Below are 22,629 nucleotides of genomic sequence, written 5' to 3' on the forward strand. Positions count from 1 at the left end.
TCTTCCAGAAACTCGCTGGTACAGCGAGAGAGATAGTCAGCTGTAACATTAACTTGACCGGGTACATGTTGAATCTTGAATCTAGAGGGTTGCATGGCAAGGTACCATCTCGTAATCCTTCCATTAGAGTCCTTCATTTTCTGCAACCACTGTAATGCCTTATGATCGGTCTCCAAAGTAAATTCACGGCCTAGCAGGTAATACCTTAAGGCAGTGGTCCCCAATTATTTTTCCCCGAGGGCCAAATCATGACCAGCAAATGAGGCTGAGGGCCAACAAATTCCCCCCACCCCCAGAGTAAATCTACGTGATATGGCAGGTTAAAAAATAACACTATTTATTATTACTCTTAATATCAATTAGAATAAACAATTGTACAAATTTGCAAAATGAAACATTAGCTGCCACACATTTATATAAGTGCCTGCAATGATCAGAGGCTAGGTTCAAAGAAGAACACTATTATTACTCTTAATATCAAACAAACAATTGTACAAATTTGCAAAATTAAACAAAGCATTTTCAGCTGCCACACATTTGTCTAAGTGCCTGCTATGAACAAAGGCAAGGTTCAAAGATGAACACTATTTATTAGTACTCTTAATGGCAAACAAACAACTGTACAAATTTGCAAAATTAAACTTAAAGCATTATCTGATGATTTAATTTAGCAAATTTGAACGATTGATTGTTTGCTATTAAGAGGTATAATAAAGATATTAATGATTATCAGCTGCCACACATTTGTTTAAGTGCCTGCTATGAACAGAGGCAAGATTCAAAGAACAACACTTTATTATTACTCTTAATAGCAAACAAACAATTGTACAAATTTGCTAAATTAAACTTAAAGCATTCTGATTTTTGTTTGCTATTAAGAGTAATAATAAAGATAATGATTATCAGCTGCCACACATTTATCAAGTGCCTGCTCTGAACAGAGGCAAACTGTGGACAATTAAACCATCCACCCGAGAGAGAGAGAGCAAGAGAGAGGGCAAAAAACTGAGAACAAATGTGTCCAAACTGCTCTCCAGAACAGTATCAGCCACATCAGTCACTGAAGAGAGAGAGAGAGAGACAAATAAGACAAGATATTAAAAATTATATGTATGCTAACCAAAAGTGATTAATGCTATTAGCAATTGACAGACAAAATGTATTGTTCACTCACCAATCAGTGTGAGAAATGACAGTGATTGGATGAGCTGGCAATGTTCCTAAAGTCTGGTCTGTATTCTGTTGTGGCAATCTTCAAACACTCGCCAAGTTGTGCATCAGACAATCTGTTCCTCGCTTGGTTTTTGAGACAGTTCATTGCAGAAAAAGAGGATTCACATATGTATGTGGAGGGGAAGATTGTTAAAAGGAGCATTGCAATTGATCTGGTGTTTTTGAATCGATCGCGGTCAACATTGATCCAAAATTCAGACAACCCGGTTTCCTTGTGATACGCTTTAAGCACGTCAGATGTTTTCATTTCCAAGACCTCCATCTGAAGCGATGGTTCATCTATAGACGGCAGCAGTTTTTTGGCCTCCGATGTCCACTGCCCATCAGGTGACGCAGAGAACGGCTGTCTCAGAAAGAGAAGGATGTCACGTGACAGTTTGTGGTTGTTTTCAAATCGTTCCTTGAAGTTCTCTGTCAAATTGGTCACAAATTGCGTCAATGCTGGATCCTCCCGCCGCATATCGTTCTTCTCACAGTGCTGTCGCAAACGAGGAAAGTGCAACTTTCTCCCGCGAATGTCTCTCTCTAAAAGGCTCAGTTTTGCCTGGAACGCGTCAATAGCCTCATACATATCTGCAACAGTGTGATTTTTGCCTTGTAATTGAAGGTTAAGATGATTCAGATGAGACATGATGTCACTCAAAAAACACACACATGCCATCTCCTTCTTGTCAATTAAAAACGCATGAAATTCGTGCGCTTTTTGACTCGTCAAGCTGGAGAAAAAGGACACAAGCTCACCATGCAAGTCACACACCCGTTCCAACACACGGCCTTTGCTAAGCCAGCGAACATCGTTATGCAGCAAAAGGTCTGTATGCTCCGCGGACATTTCCTCCAACAATGCTCTGAAAATGCGGTGTTGCAGACTTGAATTCTCCCGAACAAAATTGACCAGTCTTGTCACCGTATCCATGACCTCTTTCATTTCCTTGCCAAGTTTAGCGCACAGCACTGATTGGTGAATAATACAATGAAATGTCAAAAGCTCTGGGTTAATTGCGGAGAGCCTGCTCACCAAGCCTTTGCGATGTCCCACCATAGACGGGGCTCCATCGGTAACAACAGACACAACTTTGGCCACATCCAAACCAGTCTTTGCAAAGAATTGTGTAAGCTCGTTAAAGATGATCTCACCAGTTGTGCGGCCAGACAGAGGTAACAAACAAAGTAGCTCTTCCCGAAATTTATTCCCATCAAAGTATCTGGCGAACACAGACAGCTGTTCCATATCGGTTCGGTCACATGACGAGTCAATTGCCAGAGACATGGCCTCTGTTTTAATCAGATCCTTGTTTAGTCTTGATGAACAATCCTCGGCTAAAACTTCTATTCTTCTTGTTGCGCTGTTGGCCGACAATGGCACCTGCTTAAGTAGATCCACAATATTTAGCTTGTTTTTCTCGTCGTGACGTAAAAGCTCTTCCACCATATCAATTGCACACTCTTTTATCAACACAGCATCAGTGAAAGGTTTCTTTGCTCTTCCAAGATTCCAAGAAACACGTAAAGAGGCTGCTCGTGCCCTTTGTTGTGCCGTGTTGCATGTCTCAATGGTAAAAACGGACCGCCTGAACGAAGAATGCATGCTGGCGATTTTTTGTCTGCGGTGGTCAGATTTTTCAGGAAAGTTTGAATTAAAACTAGCAGCATGCATTGTATTGAAGTGCCTCTTGATATTGTCAGCCTTGCAGACAGAAACAGTCTGCATGCATATCAGGCATGTTGGCTTTGCATTTTGATGCTGTGGTAAAATAAAACAAAACTGATCCGTCCAGTCGGGTTTAAACTGACGATTTTCGCTATCAACTTTACGTTTTTTTGTACTTGTCATGATCTGTTTTAGTTAAGATTTCACTCACTGTTAATGACTAGCAGAGATGTATTTAACTTAGCAGCAGTGTTTCCCACAGTGGCGCGGAGGGGAGGGGCTGTTTGTGTGTATGTGAGAGAGGCGCGTGAGTGACAGAGAAACGGAGGCTGAATACTCTGCCTGTTTAAAATAGCGTTAAAATAAACTGAATAAATAAATAAAATGAAAAAATAGCTTTAAAATAAACGAAATAAATAAAGAAAATGAAAAAAGTACAAAAAGTGGAAATATTGCTAATCACACATGTCTGTTTACCATTGTCCAGACGTCATGTGGCGGGCCAAAAATGTGCCACGCCCGGGCCGGATCTGGCCCGCGGGCCGCCATTTGGGGACCACTGTAATATATAGACGGTTTCATCGGACGCATGTGCGATTGCATGTCTGGTTGGAACTTTACTTCCAGTTTCTGTTTGTTTAATGGTCTGACTAGTTGCTTAACTGAACTCTTACAAATACCTCATCGAAAATAACAAATGTTTTGGTTTCCTAAGTAATATACCTGTTGTTTATTTTGCTCGTTATACAAATAAACAACATTAAAAGGACTTAGCAGAGTTTACCGGAAGTTACGTGTGTTCCACGAAAGCCGCTTGTTCTGGCTGCGTCAAAAAACTCAAGGCAGTGACTGGTTGCCTCGCTGCCTCATGAGGAAATGACTTCAAGAGGCATGAAGGGAGCTCAGAGAAAAACTTTCGGACACACTTCAAAGGCAACGTGATTGAAATATAAACAGTAGTGATGGGCGATTTCGAAGCACGCTTCATGATGAGGCTTCGAAACATTTAGGAATCTTTTGTTTCGAATCATTGGTTCGGAGCTTGTTTCAAACTGGCCAAACTCACGTGATTTTAGCAAACGCGGCTTCATTACGTCATAACTGTTTCGAAAATACGAGGATTCACCACTAGGGGGAGTTGATCACAAATGACCAGTGTAGGTGAACTCGGGTCAGTTTTTTTTTATAAAAGTTCATCAAACATTCATCCTTCTGACTAATAATACTACCAATTTGTCTACTTTTTGTTTATAGACAGATTTAATGACAAAAAATTCTTAAAAACATATTTTTAGAACAATCTTGCAATTATTTTGTAAAACGTGTAAAATGTTTGGACAGATCTTGCCCGTTTTACAGTATTTTGACTAGCAGATGTCGTCAGCGTGTATAGTGTTTCGAACGCTTCGAAAAACTGATCAATTTGTGAAGCAATTGGTTCAATTGATTCGAAGCTTCGAAAAGCTTTGTTTCTCCCATCACTAATAAACAGAGAGCCCCTTTGTGATAACTAATCACATATTTGAAAACTAAAATACTAATTTCTCTCTAGAAATGCAATTAAAAGGTGTAAAAAGTGAAAATCTACCTTTATTTACATTAAATTTGTGCTGCCTTGGCCGCCTATTTATTTTTTCGAACTCGACCAGGCTCGACCAATCACATTCTTATTGTATGCCCGCATAGGTATCTCAGGAGACAGGAAGTAAACCTATCATTGAATTCGGACATGCCTTGATGCCTTCCTGCCTTGGAAAGTTACCTCAGAAGGCAGCAATTTAGAGTTTTCGGACGCAGCCCTAGTTACTGCTGAAACGGTCTAAAGGACATATTTATGTTGTGTTCTGGCCTCTGTAAAGCTGTTGGCATATGCACTGCCACTGATATTTTCCTTTCCATTTTTTCAATTTGTGGTACATTTATTTATTCATTTGATTCTAATTAGAAATAAATCGTACACTTATAAAAATCTATTTAAATGTAATTTTTTAAGAAAAGACTGTTATTTATTAAAGGCTATTTTTGCATTATAACCTCAGAGTTTTCATTTAATGGTAATGCTGTCGAGTTTTCTTTTAAAGTGTTTAAATTTGCTGCATATTTATTTATTCATTCATTTGACTCTAATATATATTCTAAATTTAGAATTTTTAAAGAAAAGACTGTTGTTTATGTTACACTGTAAAAAAATTCTGTAGAAATTACAGTTATTGCAGCTGGGTTGCCGGTAATTTACCGTAGATTTAAATTTATGTTATTTACTGGCAAGAGTTTGTTCAAAGTTAAATACATTTTAAATATTAACAAGTCTTTATCTTTACAGAATAAAACTATCAACCTTTTTCTGTTTTTTGCTTCAGATTTCGTTTCCCAGAATGTTTTGCTTTATGCTGTTTTTTTAGTTTTACTCTGTATAGACAAAGACATGTAAATGTTTAATGTTCATTTAACTTTGAACAAAATGTTGCCAGTAAAAAACATAAATTTAATTTTATGGTTAGTTACTGGCAACCCAGCTGCAATTTCTACGGATTTCTTTTACAGTGTATGCTATTTTAGAAACTATGTCACGGCTGACAGCTCCACCTCAGAGATCTCATTTAATAAAGGCTCTGCACATTATAAATATTAATCATGAAACATAATTACAGGAGAGACTTATTAGACATTTAAAAGCACAAGGAAAGCGGAGGGCTGCGTCTCTGTATGTGCGGCGTGCGCACTTCCGCTTCAGATCAGGCAGCGCAGTGAGCACACAAACAGAGAATTTTTACTTTATAAAGTAAAAATGCAATGCAGCGCAATGCGCAGCGAAAGTGTCTTTCGCTATAGTTTCCAGCCTGAGCAATTATAATTTTCACGTTTAGCGCCACGTTGTTTAAATAGCAAATGCATTTGGGCCCCCTTTTGCGCCCATGGGCGTTCTGGTCTGAAAACGAGGTGTGTCAATGGCGCAATATGTTTTTTTGTTATTTAAAGAGCGCGTTAGTAATATGCGCCTATAAACGGGAGGACAACGCGGGTTTGCTTATCACATACATGAATGCGCAGCAGCACAAAAACGCTTTGAAATATGGAAGATTAAAGGATTGAAATGTAAAAGATTATTATTGAGTCTCTTGGACATAAATGAGGACTAATTATGAGACGTTAGAAGGCGCAAAGAGCTGCTTCAGCTGCAGCCTGGTAATTAAATAAATGCTTTGCTTTAAACAAATGCATCTGTTTTTAAATGTTTTTTTTTTAATGCTACCTCACGGATTTATTGTATATGATGACTCTGTACCTGTGGATATGGTGAGATGAGAAACATTTTTAAGTAATGCTTAAAAAAACGCTGTCCAAGTGCTGAATCGTGCGGAGAGCCGTTTGTAAATTCTTTATCTCCTGTTTGTTACAAATAAAGTATTTTTAGAGTACAAACCTTTTCTTACATACTTGTAAATAATTTTTGATGATATTGGACAGACATAGATTTAAAGCAATTAAAAGCCTGCTTTTTTACTTCCACGACTAAAAAAAAACGATTTTTAAAGGTTTTTATAAAAAAATAACAATTTCAATACAAGTGAAAAACAACACAATTATTTAACATTATCTGGGGATCTTCTTCCTCTGCTTAGTTTTTCAGTTGACAAAGTCCGTCATCTAAATAGAGATTAGACATAGCACCAGCGCACTGGCTTTTAAAGGGGATTAGAGCTGAGACTCTCATTGGTTTGTTGCACGTTAAGCCCAAAATACTCCCCTTACTCATTTAAAAAATAGGACCTAACCTTTTCGACCATGCGCTCAGCGCACAAACCATTTTTCCTGTCGTTAAATTAGCAAAAGTAAATTCGGACACGCCCATTTAGACGTTGCGCTCTGCGCTTTAGACAATGCGCTTAGATCGTTAAAATAGGGCCCATAAAGTTCTTTCTTTTCCCTGACACTCAAACCATTATCAGATGCCCCCTCCACCATATATATATTTAAATAATAAATTAATATCATAAACTATCGACTAAATTAACGACTACTAGTGAAATTCTGGAAAATCTTTGGTCGAGGGCAGCACTAATTTTAACTTTACATTCTAATTTAACTGAATTCATCATCAGTGTTGGGGAAAGTTACTTTTAAAAGTAATGCATTAAAATATTAAGTTACTCCCAAAAAAGTAACTACTTGCGATACTTAGTTACTTATCATGGAAAGTAATGCTTACATTACTTACGTTGCTTTTGCGTTACTTTTTCTTGGCTAAGGCTTGATCTCTTTCAGGTCTTGCAGGTGTTTTAACTGAACAGTTCTGCATTCAGAAATTGCATATTTCATCACAAAAATGTTGAGCTCTGGCCTGCCATCTCAGTTTTTGATTCAACATGTGTGAAATGGACAGAAAGATTACTGAAACTTCAGTAAGGCATCATTCATCATTTACCTGGCATCATCCCAGAAATAAGGGTGATTTAGGGCCTCATCAACAGTCGGTCTCTCCTTCTGGACTTTGCTGATCATTCTCTCAATGAGATCTTTTGCAACTACATCATCAACTTCATCAAGAGAGTAATTCCCTTCTCTAATTTTAGCCTCTTGCTCCCATAGGACATTTCCTTTAAAAGGATGTTTCCCATCAGAGAGGATGTAGTACACCAACATTCCAGCCACCTAGAATAAATTACAAAAACACGCTGATCTGACATTCGCACACATTGTGGCTGTCACTGTACATTATTGTACTTACAATGTACAGAAAGAGTTTTAGAGTTTACATTAACATGTGAGAAGAAACTTTTATCCAAAGCTATTGACAAACCTGGACATCTGAGCTTCTTTTGTATCCAGTTTTTTCAGTCGGTTCAAGGGTCTCCACTGCCTCCCAGCATTTGGTCCCAGCTCTCCCAGTGTACACTGTACTTTTATCATCCTCCAGTCTGCGGCTTATACCAAAGTCAGCCAGTCTTGCATTATTTCCTGAATCTGTTAATGATAGATAGTTTTGATCTTACTTTATAAGAAATAAAGTGTACAGTACAAGAAAACTAAGAAAAACAGTATTAATCCAATTTTTTAATACCTATCAAAACATTTTTAGGTTTTATATCTCGATGTATCACTTTAGCACGGTGAAGAACCTGAAGGCCGAGAAGCACCTCCTTCACTACTTTCTTCAAAGCAGTGACTTTGATTTCAGCTTCTTCTTTACGGAGCTCATCCATGTAGCCCTCTAAATCATATTCACAAAGCTGTAGCGCAAGATAATAAAAATCATCATCCTTTGCTAAGTCCACATATCTGACTATGTTTTTGCTCTCAAGCTTTAAATCTTGTAAATGTTTCAGTTCATTTTCAAAGTCTTTGTCGTTCGTTGGATTCTTAAGTATTCGTTTGATGGCTACTTCAGTACCATCTTCTTTTAGGCCAAGATAGACATGTATTCCACCACTTCCTGAGCCAATGATGTATTTTGCATCTCTACAAAAGTAGATATTGCCTTTTTTTTGGTGGTTTTGTTCTATAAAGAACTCCTCTAATTTACTTCTGTGCACTTCAGAGGATTGGTTCCATATGCGAAGATCAACTTCGGATAGGCAGATTTTCATTAGCTGATGTCCTTTTTTGCGTTTTGATTGTGGGAAGAATCCCAAGTAGGGTTCTAAAATTCCACACCAACAGAAAAGATTTTAGAAACTGTGTTCCAAATAATAATCAAATTATTTTTTATTACTTTTCCACACTCACCTTCGAGGTCTTTTACGAGGAAAGGCTCATAATAATCCAGCACATTGAAAAAGTATGATTTTACTTCAGGTCCTCCAGATTTCACAGCAGCCAAGAGCAGTTTCATTTTGTCTTGATTTTTACGTGTGGCTTTGATCTCTGAGTACACCTCCTGGGAAAGCATGTTTCTTTGAAACAGCATATCAGCGATGGGCAACACAGAAGTAACTCGACTGACAAGAGCTGCATGGTGGTTGTGTACAAAATCTGAGAAAACAAGATCAGAAATTTAATTTAATAAATAGAAAACTCGACAGGTTGTCTATGTCAATGCATTTAGTATAAAAAAAATTAAACGGTAACCAGTATAACAAAGTCAATTAAATTCAGGCATGACAATATTGTCCAATTTAATTAATTACAAAAAACAGTATGTTGAATGTTTAAGTAAATACAAAGGGTCAAACTTACCCTGTTTTTCCATTGTTTTTGCTTAGTCCTGTAAAACATCAAGTGAAAATGACACTTAATTTTTACATATGTGTATTTATAAAATAGGGGTGGGAGAAAAAAACGATTCACCAAACTAGCGGGATTCTTTTTAAAACAAACAAACAAAAAAAATGTATTGTTTAACCTTAGAATCAAGATATATATATTAGTTTAGTTAGTTTAGTTTGAAGTTTGTAGCACATTTAATTTGTCTAGAGTTTTGAATATGTCGTTCAATTTTAAATCAATTGTTCAGAAACTTTTTATTTATTGGAACAGATGATTAACATAGCACTTTAGTTTATTTCAGAGAGTATTGCTTCTACTCATTTAGTTGGACACTTGAATATTACTTTTAAGTTCATGGTTTTCGTACATGAAAGTTTTATGGTTCAAAGTATGCACTATGTATGTGTATGCTCCTGAAATAAAAATTGAAACTCATATACAGTCTATTTAAGGGTTTGATCAAAAATTTTCCATTGTCTAGTATTTATTTAGCAAAAAAGAAAAATCGCAATAGCCACATAATCGCAACATGCAATTAACGTAATATGTATTGAATCGGTGTACAAGTATCGGGATAGTATTGAATCGTCAGATTAGTGAATCGTCCCAGTCCTATTATAAAGTTGCTTTTTTTAAAGGGGACATTTCACAAGACTTTTCAGATCTCAAATAAATCTGTGGTTTCCCCAGAGTACATATGTAAAGTTTTAGCTCATAATAACACATAGATAATAATTACTTATAAAATCTTTAAATTTCCCCTTTGTAGGTGTAAGCAAAAATGTGTCCTTTTGTCGATTTATTTATGCAGCTAAAATACTAGCCGGTAGACTAAGATTTAACAGATATGAAATGCACAAATGAAATAGTGACACTATTCGCTGTATAGCTGCCATAGTTTCACCAACTTCTCCACCCAAAATCATTTTTTAAATAGTTTCTTAAACCTGTAGCATTTAATAGTTCACAGCTGATGTCCCTTTGGAAAACATAATTAAAAATCTAACAACCATCAATGTAATGATGTCTAATTTACGGAATGTTTTATTCTTTAAATATAAAAATATTTGCCTAATTAAACACAGTGTATTGCAACTTTTTTTTTTACAAATATTTAGTAATATAGTCTGCAATGTAAGCTTTTATGAAAGTGATGGCCCCTAGTGGAGTCATGTGGGATAAGGTAAAGCTAAGAGTGCTCCAGACCAACCTTCCGAACGTACGACTTACAACTTCTCCAGACACCACTTCACCACTGGGTATACGTAACTAAGAATGTTTCGGGAAACACGTATTAGCGATAAGGTACAGCTAAAAGCTCCCGTTCTTTCTGTGTTTTTGTAGCTTTGATTGTGTTTATAGTGAGCAATATAACATGTGTTCATGTTTCACATGTAAAATAACGAGGTATTTTTCACACAATTTACTTATCTCTATAGTGCTGTTTTCACTTAAAAACAGGCTGATGTCTTCCTTGTTCTATGAAGTCCCTCCTTCAGAAACACGTATCGAGTTTTGATTGTGTATAGTTTGTTTTGTGTGTTGTGATTCAATAGCAGCTTAGCAGAGCCGTTTGAGCCATAGAATGTAAAAAAAGGAGGACGACGCCTGTCCGTTCTTTTCCATTGGTGAAAAGTGAAGCCAAAACGTCTCAATCGCCCCCCTAGTGACTAGTCCCAGTATAGGTCATAAACCCCGCCTCCCCATGTTATTCAATGGGACTTGAGACCAACTAAAAAATGTAATTACACTTCAATTATCTTTTTACTGTAATTTACTGTAATTTTTATCACGCTTATGTAAATTTCAAATGTTTGATTTTAAAACAAGTTTGTGTTTAGTTAGTTATTTAATGATATAAAAACGGTGGTGTCACATCATGATTGACAGCTGTGATATCGTGTGATATACGCCATATCGGGACACTGACGGCTTTACTTGTCACCATTGGAAGAGAGCGAACAAGCATCGTCCATCTTTTTTAACAGTCTATGGTCCCGATATGGCGCTGACATCTTGGGTCTTGAGTCTGCGCAGTAGAGATTTCGGGACCAGTTCTAGACAGTAGTGAGCAGAAAGTAAAGCCGCAAAACCAAGACCCCGCCATCGCTCTCGCAGAATGCGCACATCACACGATATCACAGCTGTCAATCATGACGTGACACCACCGTTTTTATATAATTAAATAACTAACTAAACACAAACTTATTTTAAAAACAAACATTTGAATTTACATAAGCGCGATAAAAACTACACTAAATGACAGAAACCAGCTTCGGAAAAAAAGTGTAATAAAAAAAATAGTTGGTCTCAAGTCCCATTGAATAACATGGGGAGCCGGGCTTTATGACCTACTGGGACCAGTCACTGGGGGACGATCGAGACGTTTTGGCTTCACTTTTCAGGAGTTGTGCGGCACGCTTGGTTTGGGCCAAAGCTGGTGACTGACATATTCCTGTGGGTGGAGGTTAGTCAAAAAAACGATTAACTGACGTCATTAAATCAGGAAATAGAGGGCTGTAGACCAAACCGGCTGTTCGCTGTAGGCTTTGAAAAAGGAATTCTATTGAAGAAAATATATCACCTGGCAGTAAACTTTGAGCTTTATCATTTTACAGGTATTATTTATGCTATTATAGCAACATTACAAACTAACTATGGCAGGGGTCCCGAATCCGGACCGCGAGATGCGTCCCTCCAGACCGCAAAGACTTTTAACACAATAAAATACATAAATAGCAAACGCTATAGACCCCTTCACGGTTCATGTCATAGGCGATTTCCACTGCGCATGTTGGGGTCAGAAAAGTCATTACAGCAGATTGAGATGCATATTACTCGGTATCGTCAAAAATGCCTACTTACGTCGTGGGCTGTGAAAATCGCACAAGGTCTTCCGTTAAAGGGGACATATTATGAGATTTTTGTTAAGATGAAAACTAAGTCTAAAATAGGTCTGAGCAAAAGTGTGCCGTTTTGGGTGTGTCATTTAAAATGCAAATGAGCGGATGAAGTGCAACCACTGATCACAATGATGGTGGTTTGTTGCAATTGAAACTCAATTGTGCTGTGAAATATTTTATCTCTCTCTTTCTCTCCCTACTAAATGGTTGTGCTGTGGTTGGATAGTGCAGATAAAGGGGGTGGTATTACCTTATTCTGACATCACAATAAGGGCCAAATTACAATGACCTATTTTTCACATGCTTGCAGAAAATGGTTTACCAAAACTAAGTTATTGGGATGATCTTTTTAACATTTTCTAGGTTGATAGAAGCACTGGGGACACAATTATAGCACTTAAACATGGAAAAAGTCTGATTTGCATAATATGTCCCCTTTAAGTTTTCTTTCCACGATTCATGCAGAATCCCAAAAACAAAAAAATACAACATCTGCGGCTGCAAGCAATTAACGTGCAGACTGGGACAATGCAAATATCAAAGGGGCTTGTGTTTGTAGTGCTCACTTCATTTGAGGTAAGTCATCATTTTTCATCCCTGTTAGATTAAATTATAAAGCCTGGATGGTATGAACAGTTTGACCCCATGCTGCGCGCGCACCCGATAGTCATTCAATGTTTACAAACCTTGAAGGGGTCTATTTAACGTTATTATAAAATCCTATTTATATCAAACACATATATGGTCAGCCCAGTAGTGCTATATGGGTCCTACGACAGGTTTCGAGTGCGGCGCCAGCGCGAACAGTCACAGACAGGTGTGTAGGGAAGAAACAGAGAGCCTCATCTGCTCGCGCTGTTGCGGTTGTCAAGAGTGGGGACATTAAACACCATTACGACACTAAACAAAGACACTTTTAAGAAACTTACCCTCAGCAGTCCGAGGTAAGGGTGCGAAAAATAAGTGAACTAAAAGCCCAGTATGAGCGACCCACACGGGCAGTAGCGAAGTGGCAATCGGGAGAGTCGGGACTTTTCCCGGTGGGCCGGTAGTGTTTTGAGGGCCGGTCTCACGCAGAAAAACTATTAATCATATTTAATATGCCGCAGCGCCCAAAATTTATCTGGCCGCATCGCTCTATCAAGAAGCCGTCTCCCCTGAGCGGAGTTCCAGTCGAGAGTGCAGCTTAACAGCCAATCAAAAAGAAAGAAAGAGGCTACACGATAGCCAATCAGAAAATAGCACTGTTGTATCTGGGTACATTTTAACGCAACAACCAATAAAAAAGCTTATCCTCGTTCACCCACAGAGAAGACAAAACTCCAGAAATCAACAGGCTATAATGATGCTCATTAAATATAATTTTAAATATTCTTAGTAGAACATATCTGAACATTGGTACATCACTAATAGGGATAATTTACACGTGTGTTCGACTTTATGCTATAACCAGCCCAGTCTCACGAAATTTCGTTATATAGTCACGTATTTTTTTGATTCTTTTTTCGTGCTATTATCACGAAATATCGTGTTTTTTCGTAGTCGTATAACGAATTCCTGTTTTCGTGTGATTATCACGTATTGGTTACTCGACTGTTTTGTCCTATTTTCTTACCATTGTCGCTTCGGTTTAGGGTTAGATTTACATAAAATGACATCCCTAACCAAACCCAACTCTAACCCTAACGCCAGGCGACATATAAAAAAATAAATCAGGAAAAATAGTATAGATCAATATATTAAGTGACATTCTAATGCAAGCACTAACCAAATCTAACCCTAAACCGAAGCGACAATGGTTTAAAAATAGGAAAAAACAGTCGAGTAACCAATACGTGATAATCACACGAAAACAGGAATTCGTTATACGACTACGAAAAAACACGAAATTTCGTGATAATAGCACGAAAAAAGAATCAAAAAAATACGTGACTATATCACGAAACTGTCACGGTTAATCCGTGTCATGTCTTGTCTCTGTTCCAATTGTTATCACCTGGACATTCATTGATTAATTACCTGCCTCATCACACCTGTTTGTCATTTAGTCTGTGTGTGTATATATACCTCTGTCTTCTGTTTGCTCACTGCTGGATCATTGTCATTGATACCCTGTCTGTTCCTGTGTTAATGTCCCTGTGTTCATGTTCCTGTGTTCCTGCCTTCACCATGTCTGCCCTCGTGTTTTTATTATTAAATGTTATTTATTTTGAACCTTGCGTTTGCGTCCTGTCCTTACAACCCTTCCGTGTCGTGACAGAATGATCCAGCCCAAACTGGACGCAGCAGGTTCACGGAGGGCGGCTCCCCCAGGAGTTTCGTCGAGGGGGAGTAGTGACATCGGGGTTCATTCACCATCAGCCCCGATGTCTCTTGGGGACCACCGTGAGCGATCGCTCGCTCCTGCGGGAGGAGGATCGGCCCAGGCGGTCCCCCAACGGTTGAGTCGTCGTCGACGGTCCCTCGGAGGACCACCATCCTGCTCGCAGGGGAATCCGGAACGGACCACGCCCGATCATTTCCCCGGGGTGGCTACCGAGGGTCTCCGTTTCCGCGAGGGGATGGGAGATGATTTCCGGGGGCATCTGATCGTCGACGATTCCCAGGAGGGGGGTAATTCGTCTGCCTCGGTTCTCGGAGCGATCGCTCCGGTTCTCCTGGCGCAGTCCGGCCAACCGTCCTGTTGGTCTCATCCCGGCGGCTGCCAGCTTCGCCAGGGTCCCCAAGCCCTCCACCCCTCCCTTGGACTCTCGCTACCAGACTTTGTTTTATTTGTGTTTTATGTGAGTGTCTGGTAGCCACTCGTAGAGACGAGGGTAATGTCACGGTTAATCCGTGTCATGTCTTGTCTCTGTTCCGATTGTTATCACCTGGACATTCATTGATTAATTACCTGCCTCATCACACCTGTTTGTCATTTAGTCTGTGTGTGTATATATACCTCTGTCTTCTGTTTGCTCACTGCTGGATCATTGTCATTGATACCCTGTCTGTTCCTGTGTTAATGTCCCTGTGTTCATGTTCCTGTGTTCCTGCCTTCACCATGTCTGCCCTCGTGTTTTTATTATTAAATGTTATTTATTTTGAACCTTGCGTTTGCGTCCTGTCCTTACAACCCTTCCGTGTCGTGACAGAAACTTTGTGAGACTGGGTAGGCTATAACATAGGAACCAACAAGCAGATGACATCAACGTGCCGCGAGAGCGGTTCGAAAGCAAACTCTTCCGATGATCTCTCGACTCACCCTCGCGGTACTTTGATGTCATCAGCCTGTCGTTCCTGCAGCGCAGCTTGAAGTTGAACAGTGGGGTTCCCAAACCTTTCCCTGCATGAGGTCTCATGATGACCGCTGCTGTTGTAATCTTTATTTTCGCAAGTAAATTCCTTTTTTGTTTTAAAATTCAAACAGACTCGGTTCTCCCCCACACTCGCACCATGCATATTGCATACATTATTCCAGAAGTAATATGATTTGTTCTCTGTGAATAAATATACATGTTCTCTTTCACCGGGAAATTGTAGCGAAGTCGAAGTGAATTGTATTATTTGCGCGCATTTTTGAATATGGCCACTTGTGGAATGAAAACTGCAAGACTACAAAAGGTAAGACTTGTTTTTGCATTTAGCCCTGTTTTACTTACTAGTGTTATAGTCTTAGTTGGTTAACTACGTGTGCTTTATCACATCATTTTAAAGTCTTTATTGTGTGTTTATAAGTGTTTATTGGCGGTTGCAATGACAAGATTTGTGAAGAGATGTCACAGTATGTTTTGTTTTGATATTATCTTGTTTTAGTTTATCTGTAGCTGGAGTTGCACTTAGTTAAGAATTACAACATTTGAAAAGCATTTTAAACAACCATGATTTCTATTTTTGTTTTTCATTTGTATTGCTTCCGTATTGTTGTCAGTAAGTGTACATCCGTGCAGTCAGTATGATTTTGTACAGGTTGATGGAGTACACATATAATGTGGTTTCATAGATTTGTTATTTGAGAATGGCCTTCTTGTACGAAGAATTTTTGCCATAACCTAGGTTTTCGTGAAAACGTTTTTGTTACAGAGTGTCTGCAACTTAGCCAGCATACAGCCTGTTCACTGACAACATGCTCAGAACAAGTAGTCTAGGCCTCGTTATATTTTCGTTATCACACGATGACTGACATTTTGTTACATTAAACATCCCTCTCTCCTAATAGGCTTAATCATTTTATAAGCAACTGCTTGGCAACCAAATTAAACTTTAGCTTACGTAAAACTAGGGACTGTTGTTGACTTAAAGATCTTTTAAAAATAATAATTATTATAACACTTGGTATTTCATGTTGTGCAGTCATTTCCTTCTTTTTTTTTTCTACCATGGAGGGCTGGTGGTCTACGAAATGTCCCGGTAGATATTTTGGTCCCACTCCGCCCCTGCACACGGGTCCTCTCACTTACTCATTGTCCAACAACGAGTCATGACGAGTCATCTATGAGTGTTCACTGAAAATACAGTGGATTTTAGGAAAGCATAACAAGCCCTTTACTGATGGGAAAACATTTCTCTCTTAATTTGTACTGTTCCTTCAAGTCCAAAAAAATGCGCTCAAAAGACGAAAGCATAAAAAGTCCTAAAAAAAAACAATGTTCATTGATCATTCTTGACATGCATTTACTTTTGATAATGTTAAGTGTTGAGGATGCTGACTCGCAACTCTACGTTGAGCCAAAAATGCAGCATCCACACATTCCTTTACTATTTCCCCATCTGTAAAGGGCTTGTTACTGCTTTCCTAAAATTCACTGTATTTTCAGTGAACTCGATGACGCATAGCTCGTTGTTGGGCAATGAGTTAGTCAGAGAGGACCCGTGTTGGTCGCTCATACTGGGCTTTTTGTTCGTTTATTTTTCGCACCCTTACCTCGGACTGCTGAGGGTAATGGTGTTTAATGTCCCCACTTTTGACAACCGCAACAGCGCGAGCAGATGATGCTCTCTGCTTTTTTCCCTGCACACCCTGTCTGTTACTGTTCGCGCTGGCGCCGCACTCGAAACCGAAACCTGTGTCGATGTATAGCGCTACTGGGCTGACCATATATGTGCCTGATATAAATAGGATTTTATAATAACGTTAAATAGCGTTTGCTATTTATGTATTTTATTGTGTTAAAAGTCTTTGCGGTCCAGATGGACGCATCTCGCGGTCCGCCTGTTGCGGACCCCTGCTCTACACAGGAACAGTTAGTGGTTGAATAAATACATTTTGTAAGTAATGCACAATTGAATATATTTTTGAATTTGGAAATATATTTGGTTTTAACCTTCAAATATCAACATATTTCAAAATGTATTTCAAGGGCAAGCACATTTCTAATGTTACATCTCATATGGCAAAAATGTATTATTTACAAAATATATTTTAATTATATGCTAAATACAAGTTAATTTTATAAAGTATATTTTTGAAGTTGAAACTATATTTAATTTGAACCTTTTCAAAACTGTTATTACAGGTTCGTAACAAAAACAAAGTTTTCCCTTTCAATGCAACGTGAATTTCCTTGGACTGAAATATGGGGGGCTAAATATATATATTTAATCATTTAAAATGTTTTTTTTTTTCAAATATATTTTAAAATATACAATAAATTGCAACAACAAAAATATTTAAGCAAATATATTTTTGGCCACTTTTGTATATTTTTTTATATATGTTTAAAAATATATTTAGTGCTGTATTGGCTGAAATGCTGCTTCAAACAAGAGTTGGGAAGTATAATATAACAAACATCTGACTTCTGACGTTGTACCGTGATTGATTTCATAAAAATTCTTAGGAACAATTTGATGCGAAAATCACAAGATTTGTCAATTGAGAAATAAATAAAAATTAATTTGGCAGTAGAGTACCACTGCCTACGAGGCCCTCCAGATGGCGCCCACCGGTCACTGTATGCCTTACGAAAATTAACCATGGTTTTACTACAGTTAAGACCAAAAAAACATGGTTAGTGTAGTAAAACCATGGTTTTGCTCATAGTAATCAATTGACCAAAAAAACATGGTTACTACACTTTTACCACAATATAAACCATGGTTAATTACCCCTACTCTGTAAATAAATAATATACATGTATTTTATTTACTAATAGGCGGTTTCATTTTTTTTTAAGTAAAAACGAATCCGTGGAAAGACGAGGAAGCGAAGAAAGATGAGCGAAACTATTATTTAGAAAATGCATATATACATAAAATGCAAAGAGAAATATACATTTTAAAACTATGACAACATTTTAAATTGGTTAGTACTTGTTAATATGATCGTAATTTACCTTAGCGTTTGAGACGCTGCTGATCGCTCCTCGAGATTTAGAGTGAAAAGGAAAAGTGTGTTCAACTTCGGCCAAAGAACTGACCAAAGCCTTTATGAAGATTTCTGATTGGCTCTAAAACAACGTGTAACACCATATTTGGAGAGATACGTTTCAGGGGTTCCCCGGGAGATGCTCGGAGGTGACGAGAGGATTTGAGAAAAGCAATTTCCAGCGAATTTAGTAAAACTTTTTCAACTTTAATAGTCATTTAAACACCTTTACTCAATTTTTGGACTACGAAACTTTGGGAGATTATTTTTTAATGTCTGTTCTTTGAAATTAGCTAAAAATATTTTTTTTGTTAATTTCATTGTTTTTCCACATTCTCGGCTCATATCTTAAAATAGAACGTTGCGACTTCCGACTCATTTCGCCAGAGCGGGTCACATTTGTCAATGGGAAACCCCGGGGCACGCGATTGGTGAGAGGGGGTTCAGCGAAAAATCGGCAGCCGGCAGCAGGAAGTAGCTGACACTGGCAGCTGACGTCAGCTGACAGCCGGAAGTCTTACCATATTAGGAAGGACCCGCTATTTCGTGGAAGCCAATCAGTATCGTTCACCGTAGTAGCAACCAATCACATTTAACTGGAAACCCAAAACCATTGTTATGTAATGTTAAACCAACGTATGACTTTGACTAGGATATCATTTGAAAGCTTATGATCTCCTCTTTCCATTCATTTCAAAATCTCAATTTTGAAATTTGGGTCACTGTGACTTATTTTGCTGGATCAGGTCACATTTGATGGCATGGAGTATAACCCACTTCTACTTTTACAAAAATGAAGGCATAAGAGTATACCAACTTCTCAGGCACCACTACACCACTCTAGGCATCACGTAAGTAACTCGACTGATAGAGCCATATGGTGGAAATACACAAAAGCTGAGAAAACAAGATCAGAAATTGTATTTAATAAAGAGAAAATTTGGTCATCTTTGTAAACGTTTTCTTGCATTTAGTAAAATTCCTATATTGTATTGATCAAGTAATTCACACAGTATGGGATATAACAAAGTCAATTCAATTTCAGATGTGACAATATTGTAGAATTTAATTAATTACAAATAAAAAGTATGTGGAATGTTTAAGTGAATATAAAACGTATTTTCCATTGTTTTTTCTATGTAAAAATGCTAATTTTATTTTTTTACATACTGTATGTGTATTTATAAAGTTGCTTTACTTGATTTTAAATAAACTGAAACTAAATAAACCAACATTGTCAACTATGAGAGCACTACACTCTAAAAAAACAAACGGTGCTATATAGCACCAAAACTGTTGATTTGAATCGTAACCATAAAAGAACCGTTTCCAGTGCCATACAGCACCGGCGAAGCACCTGTGCAGAACCACACAGGTGCCATATAGCACCACTATAGCACCACATTTGGTTCTACATAGCACTATATGGTTCTACACAGGTGCTTCACCGGTGCCACATGGCACCAAAAACGGCTCTTCCATGATCACGAGCAAATACCCACTTTTGGTGCTACATAGCACCGTTGTTTCTACCATTGCTTTGGGTATGCTTTGCTGCTTTACAAGAGTAAGTATTAAACATCTGAATAAACAAACGTATTGTCTGATGTTGTGGCGTGACTGATTTAATATGAAATCATAAGAACAATTTAATGCGAAAATAACAAGATTTGTCAACTGAAAAAGAAATAGAAATTAATTTGACTGTAGACTACTACTGCCTACGAGGCCCACCAGATGGCGCCCTCCGGTTAGGAATTATTGAAATACAATACTTACACCAACCTTTTTATTATTGTACATTAACAATTACAATAAGGCAAAAACATAATATTAAGTCTAAACGAACAAAGCACAGTTTAAGGAATGTGTAAATAAAAGACAGATAAAATAAATAAAAACATAAAATAATAAATAAAATAAACGTCACGGTCTTCGTAACGTTAAAAGTCGTTTAACAAGTTAAATAACATACTCAAAGATTTACAGTAAATCCAAAATTCATTTTCAAAAGCAGAAAACATGTTGTGATCTATTTACATTTATGAATGTTGTGGCTAGAAGGAATACAGCTACGGCCAAAATCTCGCCGGATAAGCGTTATCCATACAAACCTAACCATAATCATAACAATTCACGGGATTTAGGCCGTAGCTGTATCATGTCTAACCAGAACCGCTGTCGTTCATACTAATCATATCCCCCCAATTTAACCCTAACCTAACATCTAACGAGATTTGGCGGTAGCTGTATACCCTCTAGCCAGAATCCACCCTGCGGTCCGCCATTTTGGGGTGAAAGCGACTCGGAAGTCCATAGCATAATCATCATTATGGTTTCTAAAATGACTTGTTTACGATTACACCAACGAAACTGTCAAAGCTTTTGTAGTGGACCGGACCGCCGAAGATTGCGTGTTTATATTCCACTTCGACTTTTCTTCCGTTGCCATTCTATGTATCTCGGTGCTGTTGTCCAGCTGGCAGTTTCACCCCAAAATAGCTGCCGGGCTACCGTAGCGGCACCTGACTATTTCCAGTAAATCATCAGACGTTCGCCTCATGGGTAGTCAAGTTTATTGCTATTTTAATATTAATCAAGTAGGTTAAATTCATGATTCTATTGCCAGAAACGATTCTTTGTCAGAAACGATCATACTCAGTGGATAGGTGGGCGTAGCTGTCGATCAATGGACTGTCAGGTCTGCTATTGGCTGGGCTCTGTACCCGCCCAAGTGTATTTTTTTTTTTTTTTTTTGGAGACTCGTGGATTCCCTTTACTCTGCAGTTTGTTTCTCATGTAGAGAGAAGCATGAGCACTGAAGTATAGTCCTGCACAATTCAGAGTATAGTTTATAGTTTAAAATATTTGCGCTCTCTCTAAAATGGAGGTGATGGACGAAGGACCCAAATACGGCAAGTGTATTTGCGTGTTTTGTTGTGAAAGTTTGAGATTGAAATGAATATGAGAACCTCATAATATTACTAAACAGAAATCGAAAGGGATTTAAATAACTGTTGGTATATTTATACTCATGCACTGTTGCCCAGCAGCATATAGCGTCAGAAATCTCAGCTAAGTTACTGGATTTACGAGATATGTTTGAATGTATATCGTGTGGTGAACCATTTTGTATTGCATTGTGTGTCGTTAGTGGTAAAGGATTGTGTGGTCAAACAACGCCAAAAATATCTGTTATTTAAAGCTGCAGTGCCATTATATCTATTCACACTTATATTTTGGGCTTTTCTTGTAAGTTAACTACCTCATTATTTATTCTTTCATTTTAACAAACAGTTATGTTTGCAAATATTCTGACTTAAATTTTGTGATCAATTACTTTACTTTCTATTATATTTGCCTGGTTTATGTGTGGCCACAATTAACCAAACGCACGTTACAAAGGTATGGGGTTAGTATTATGATTACAACAAAGACAACAATTTGTCAGATTATAATAACAAGCAGTGTAAATGGAAATATGTTTCCTTTTTAGTAGGTGGGTGTGTTTATTACAGTATACACCTACTGTATTTCCAAACCTTGTCATGTTACAACAAACCAACACAGCAATTATACAAAAACTTTACACGGATATATGAACCTACGCAGCTGTTGGGTGTTGGCCATGCCTAAAATCCCTCCTTGGCATTTAGACCGTAGACACAGAGGGGTAATTGTGGTTGTTGTAATTGCTTGCACATGCCTGCTTGTCTATCTGCAAATGTCCATTGGGTATGAACAATACTTTGAAGTGGAAATACTTCGTACAATAAGCAATATTTATACTGTTTTAGTGAAGGACTCAGACATATTTACATTTATTTTTTTGCAAGTCATTAGTTAACATTTGAGAAGTGTTACAATCATATTGGGCCTTAGCATAATAAGACCAAAACAATTGGTCTCAAGCATCCTCATCCTCTATAAAGCTTTTTTATCTTTTACATGCATTCTTTTCTCCCTTCTTCCTTCTTTTCTAATGTTAATCCAGCTGTCTTAAAGGTCACATTCTGTCTTTAAAGCCTAGTTAGTGTGTACTGTTGCTATAATAGCATAAATAATACCTGTTAAATGATAAAGCTCAAAGTTCACTGCCAGGCGATATATTTTCTTTAATCGAATTTGCCTTTCAAACCCTACAGCGAATGGCCAGTTTCCTTCTACTTCCTGCTTTAATGACGTCACTAGAACAGTTTTTTGACTAAACTCCCACAGGAATGCGTCAGTCACTAGCTAAGCTAACGGCAAGCTAAGCTGCTATCGAATCACAACACACTAAACAAGAT

General features: G+C 37.9%; 2 protein-coding genes and 1 long non-coding RNA gene across 3 annotated transcripts; all 3 read right to left on the minus strand.

Annotated features, from left to right (window-relative positions):
* Positions 1 to 215: 215 nt before the first annotated feature.
* On the minus strand, positions 216 to 3,439 carry LOC129451956 (protein FAM200A). Its single transcript, XM_073857651.1, has 2 exons — positions 1,175 to 3,439; positions 216 to 1,060 (listed from the first exon to the last, which is right to left on the minus strand). The coding sequence occupies exon 1, from the start codon at positions 3,065 to 3,067 to the stop codon at positions 1,178 to 1,180; it is 1,890 nt and encodes a 629-aa protein (XP_073713752.1). The 5' UTR covers positions 3,068 to 3,439; the 3' UTR covers positions 216 to 1,060; positions 1,175 to 1,177.
* Positions 3,440 to 6,771: 3,332 nt separating this feature from the next.
* LOC129421438 (serine/threonine-protein kinase/endoribonuclease ire-1-like) lies at positions 6,772 to 8,412 on the minus strand. Its single transcript, XM_073856761.1, has 3 exons — positions 7,947 to 8,412; positions 7,686 to 7,849; positions 6,772 to 7,537 (listed from the first exon to the last, which is right to left on the minus strand). The coding sequence occupies exons 1-3, from the start codon at positions 8,086 to 8,088 to the stop codon at positions 7,307 to 7,309; spliced, it is 537 nt and encodes a 178-aa protein (XP_073712862.1). The 5' UTR covers positions 8,089 to 8,412; the 3' UTR covers positions 6,772 to 7,306.
* A 180-nt stretch (positions 8,413 to 8,592) lies between these two features.
* On the minus strand, positions 8,593 to 18,799 carry LOC141350916 (uncharacterized). Its single transcript, XR_012359005.1, has 3 exons — positions 18,309 to 18,799; positions 9,062 to 9,089; positions 8,593 to 8,857 (listed from the first exon to the last, which is right to left on the minus strand). It is a non-coding gene; the product is annotated as an uncharacterized lncRNA (long non-coding RNA).
* Positions 18,800 to 22,629: the final 3,830 nt, after the last annotated feature.

Source organism: Misgurnus anguillicaudatus, chromosome 19 (assembly GCF_027580225.2).
Source record: "Misgurnus anguillicaudatus chromosome 19, ASM2758022v2, whole genome shotgun sequence".
Classification (NCBI taxonomy): Eukaryota; Metazoa; Chordata; class Actinopteri; order Cypriniformes; family Cobitidae; genus Misgurnus; species Misgurnus anguillicaudatus.

Bases quoted from the DNA above. Each gene is read 5' to 3' on its own strand.
- LOC129451956 (XM_073857651.1), bottom strand. From the start codon at position 3,067: ATGACAAGTACAAAAAAACGTAAAGTTGATAGCGAAAATCGTCAGTTT.
- LOC129421438 (XM_073856761.1), bottom strand. From the start codon at position 8,088: ATGGATGAGCTCCGTAAAGAAGAAGCTGAAATCAAAGTCACTGCTTTG. The intron at 7,850-7,946 runs GTATTAAAAAAT...TATCATTAACAG, and splicing joins ACCTAAAAATGTTTTGATAG to ATTCAGGAAATAATGCAAGA. The intron at 7,538-7,685 runs GTTTGTCAATAG...AATTTATTCTAG, and splicing joins AAAGAAGCTCAGATGTCCAG to GTGGCTGGAATGTTGGTGTA.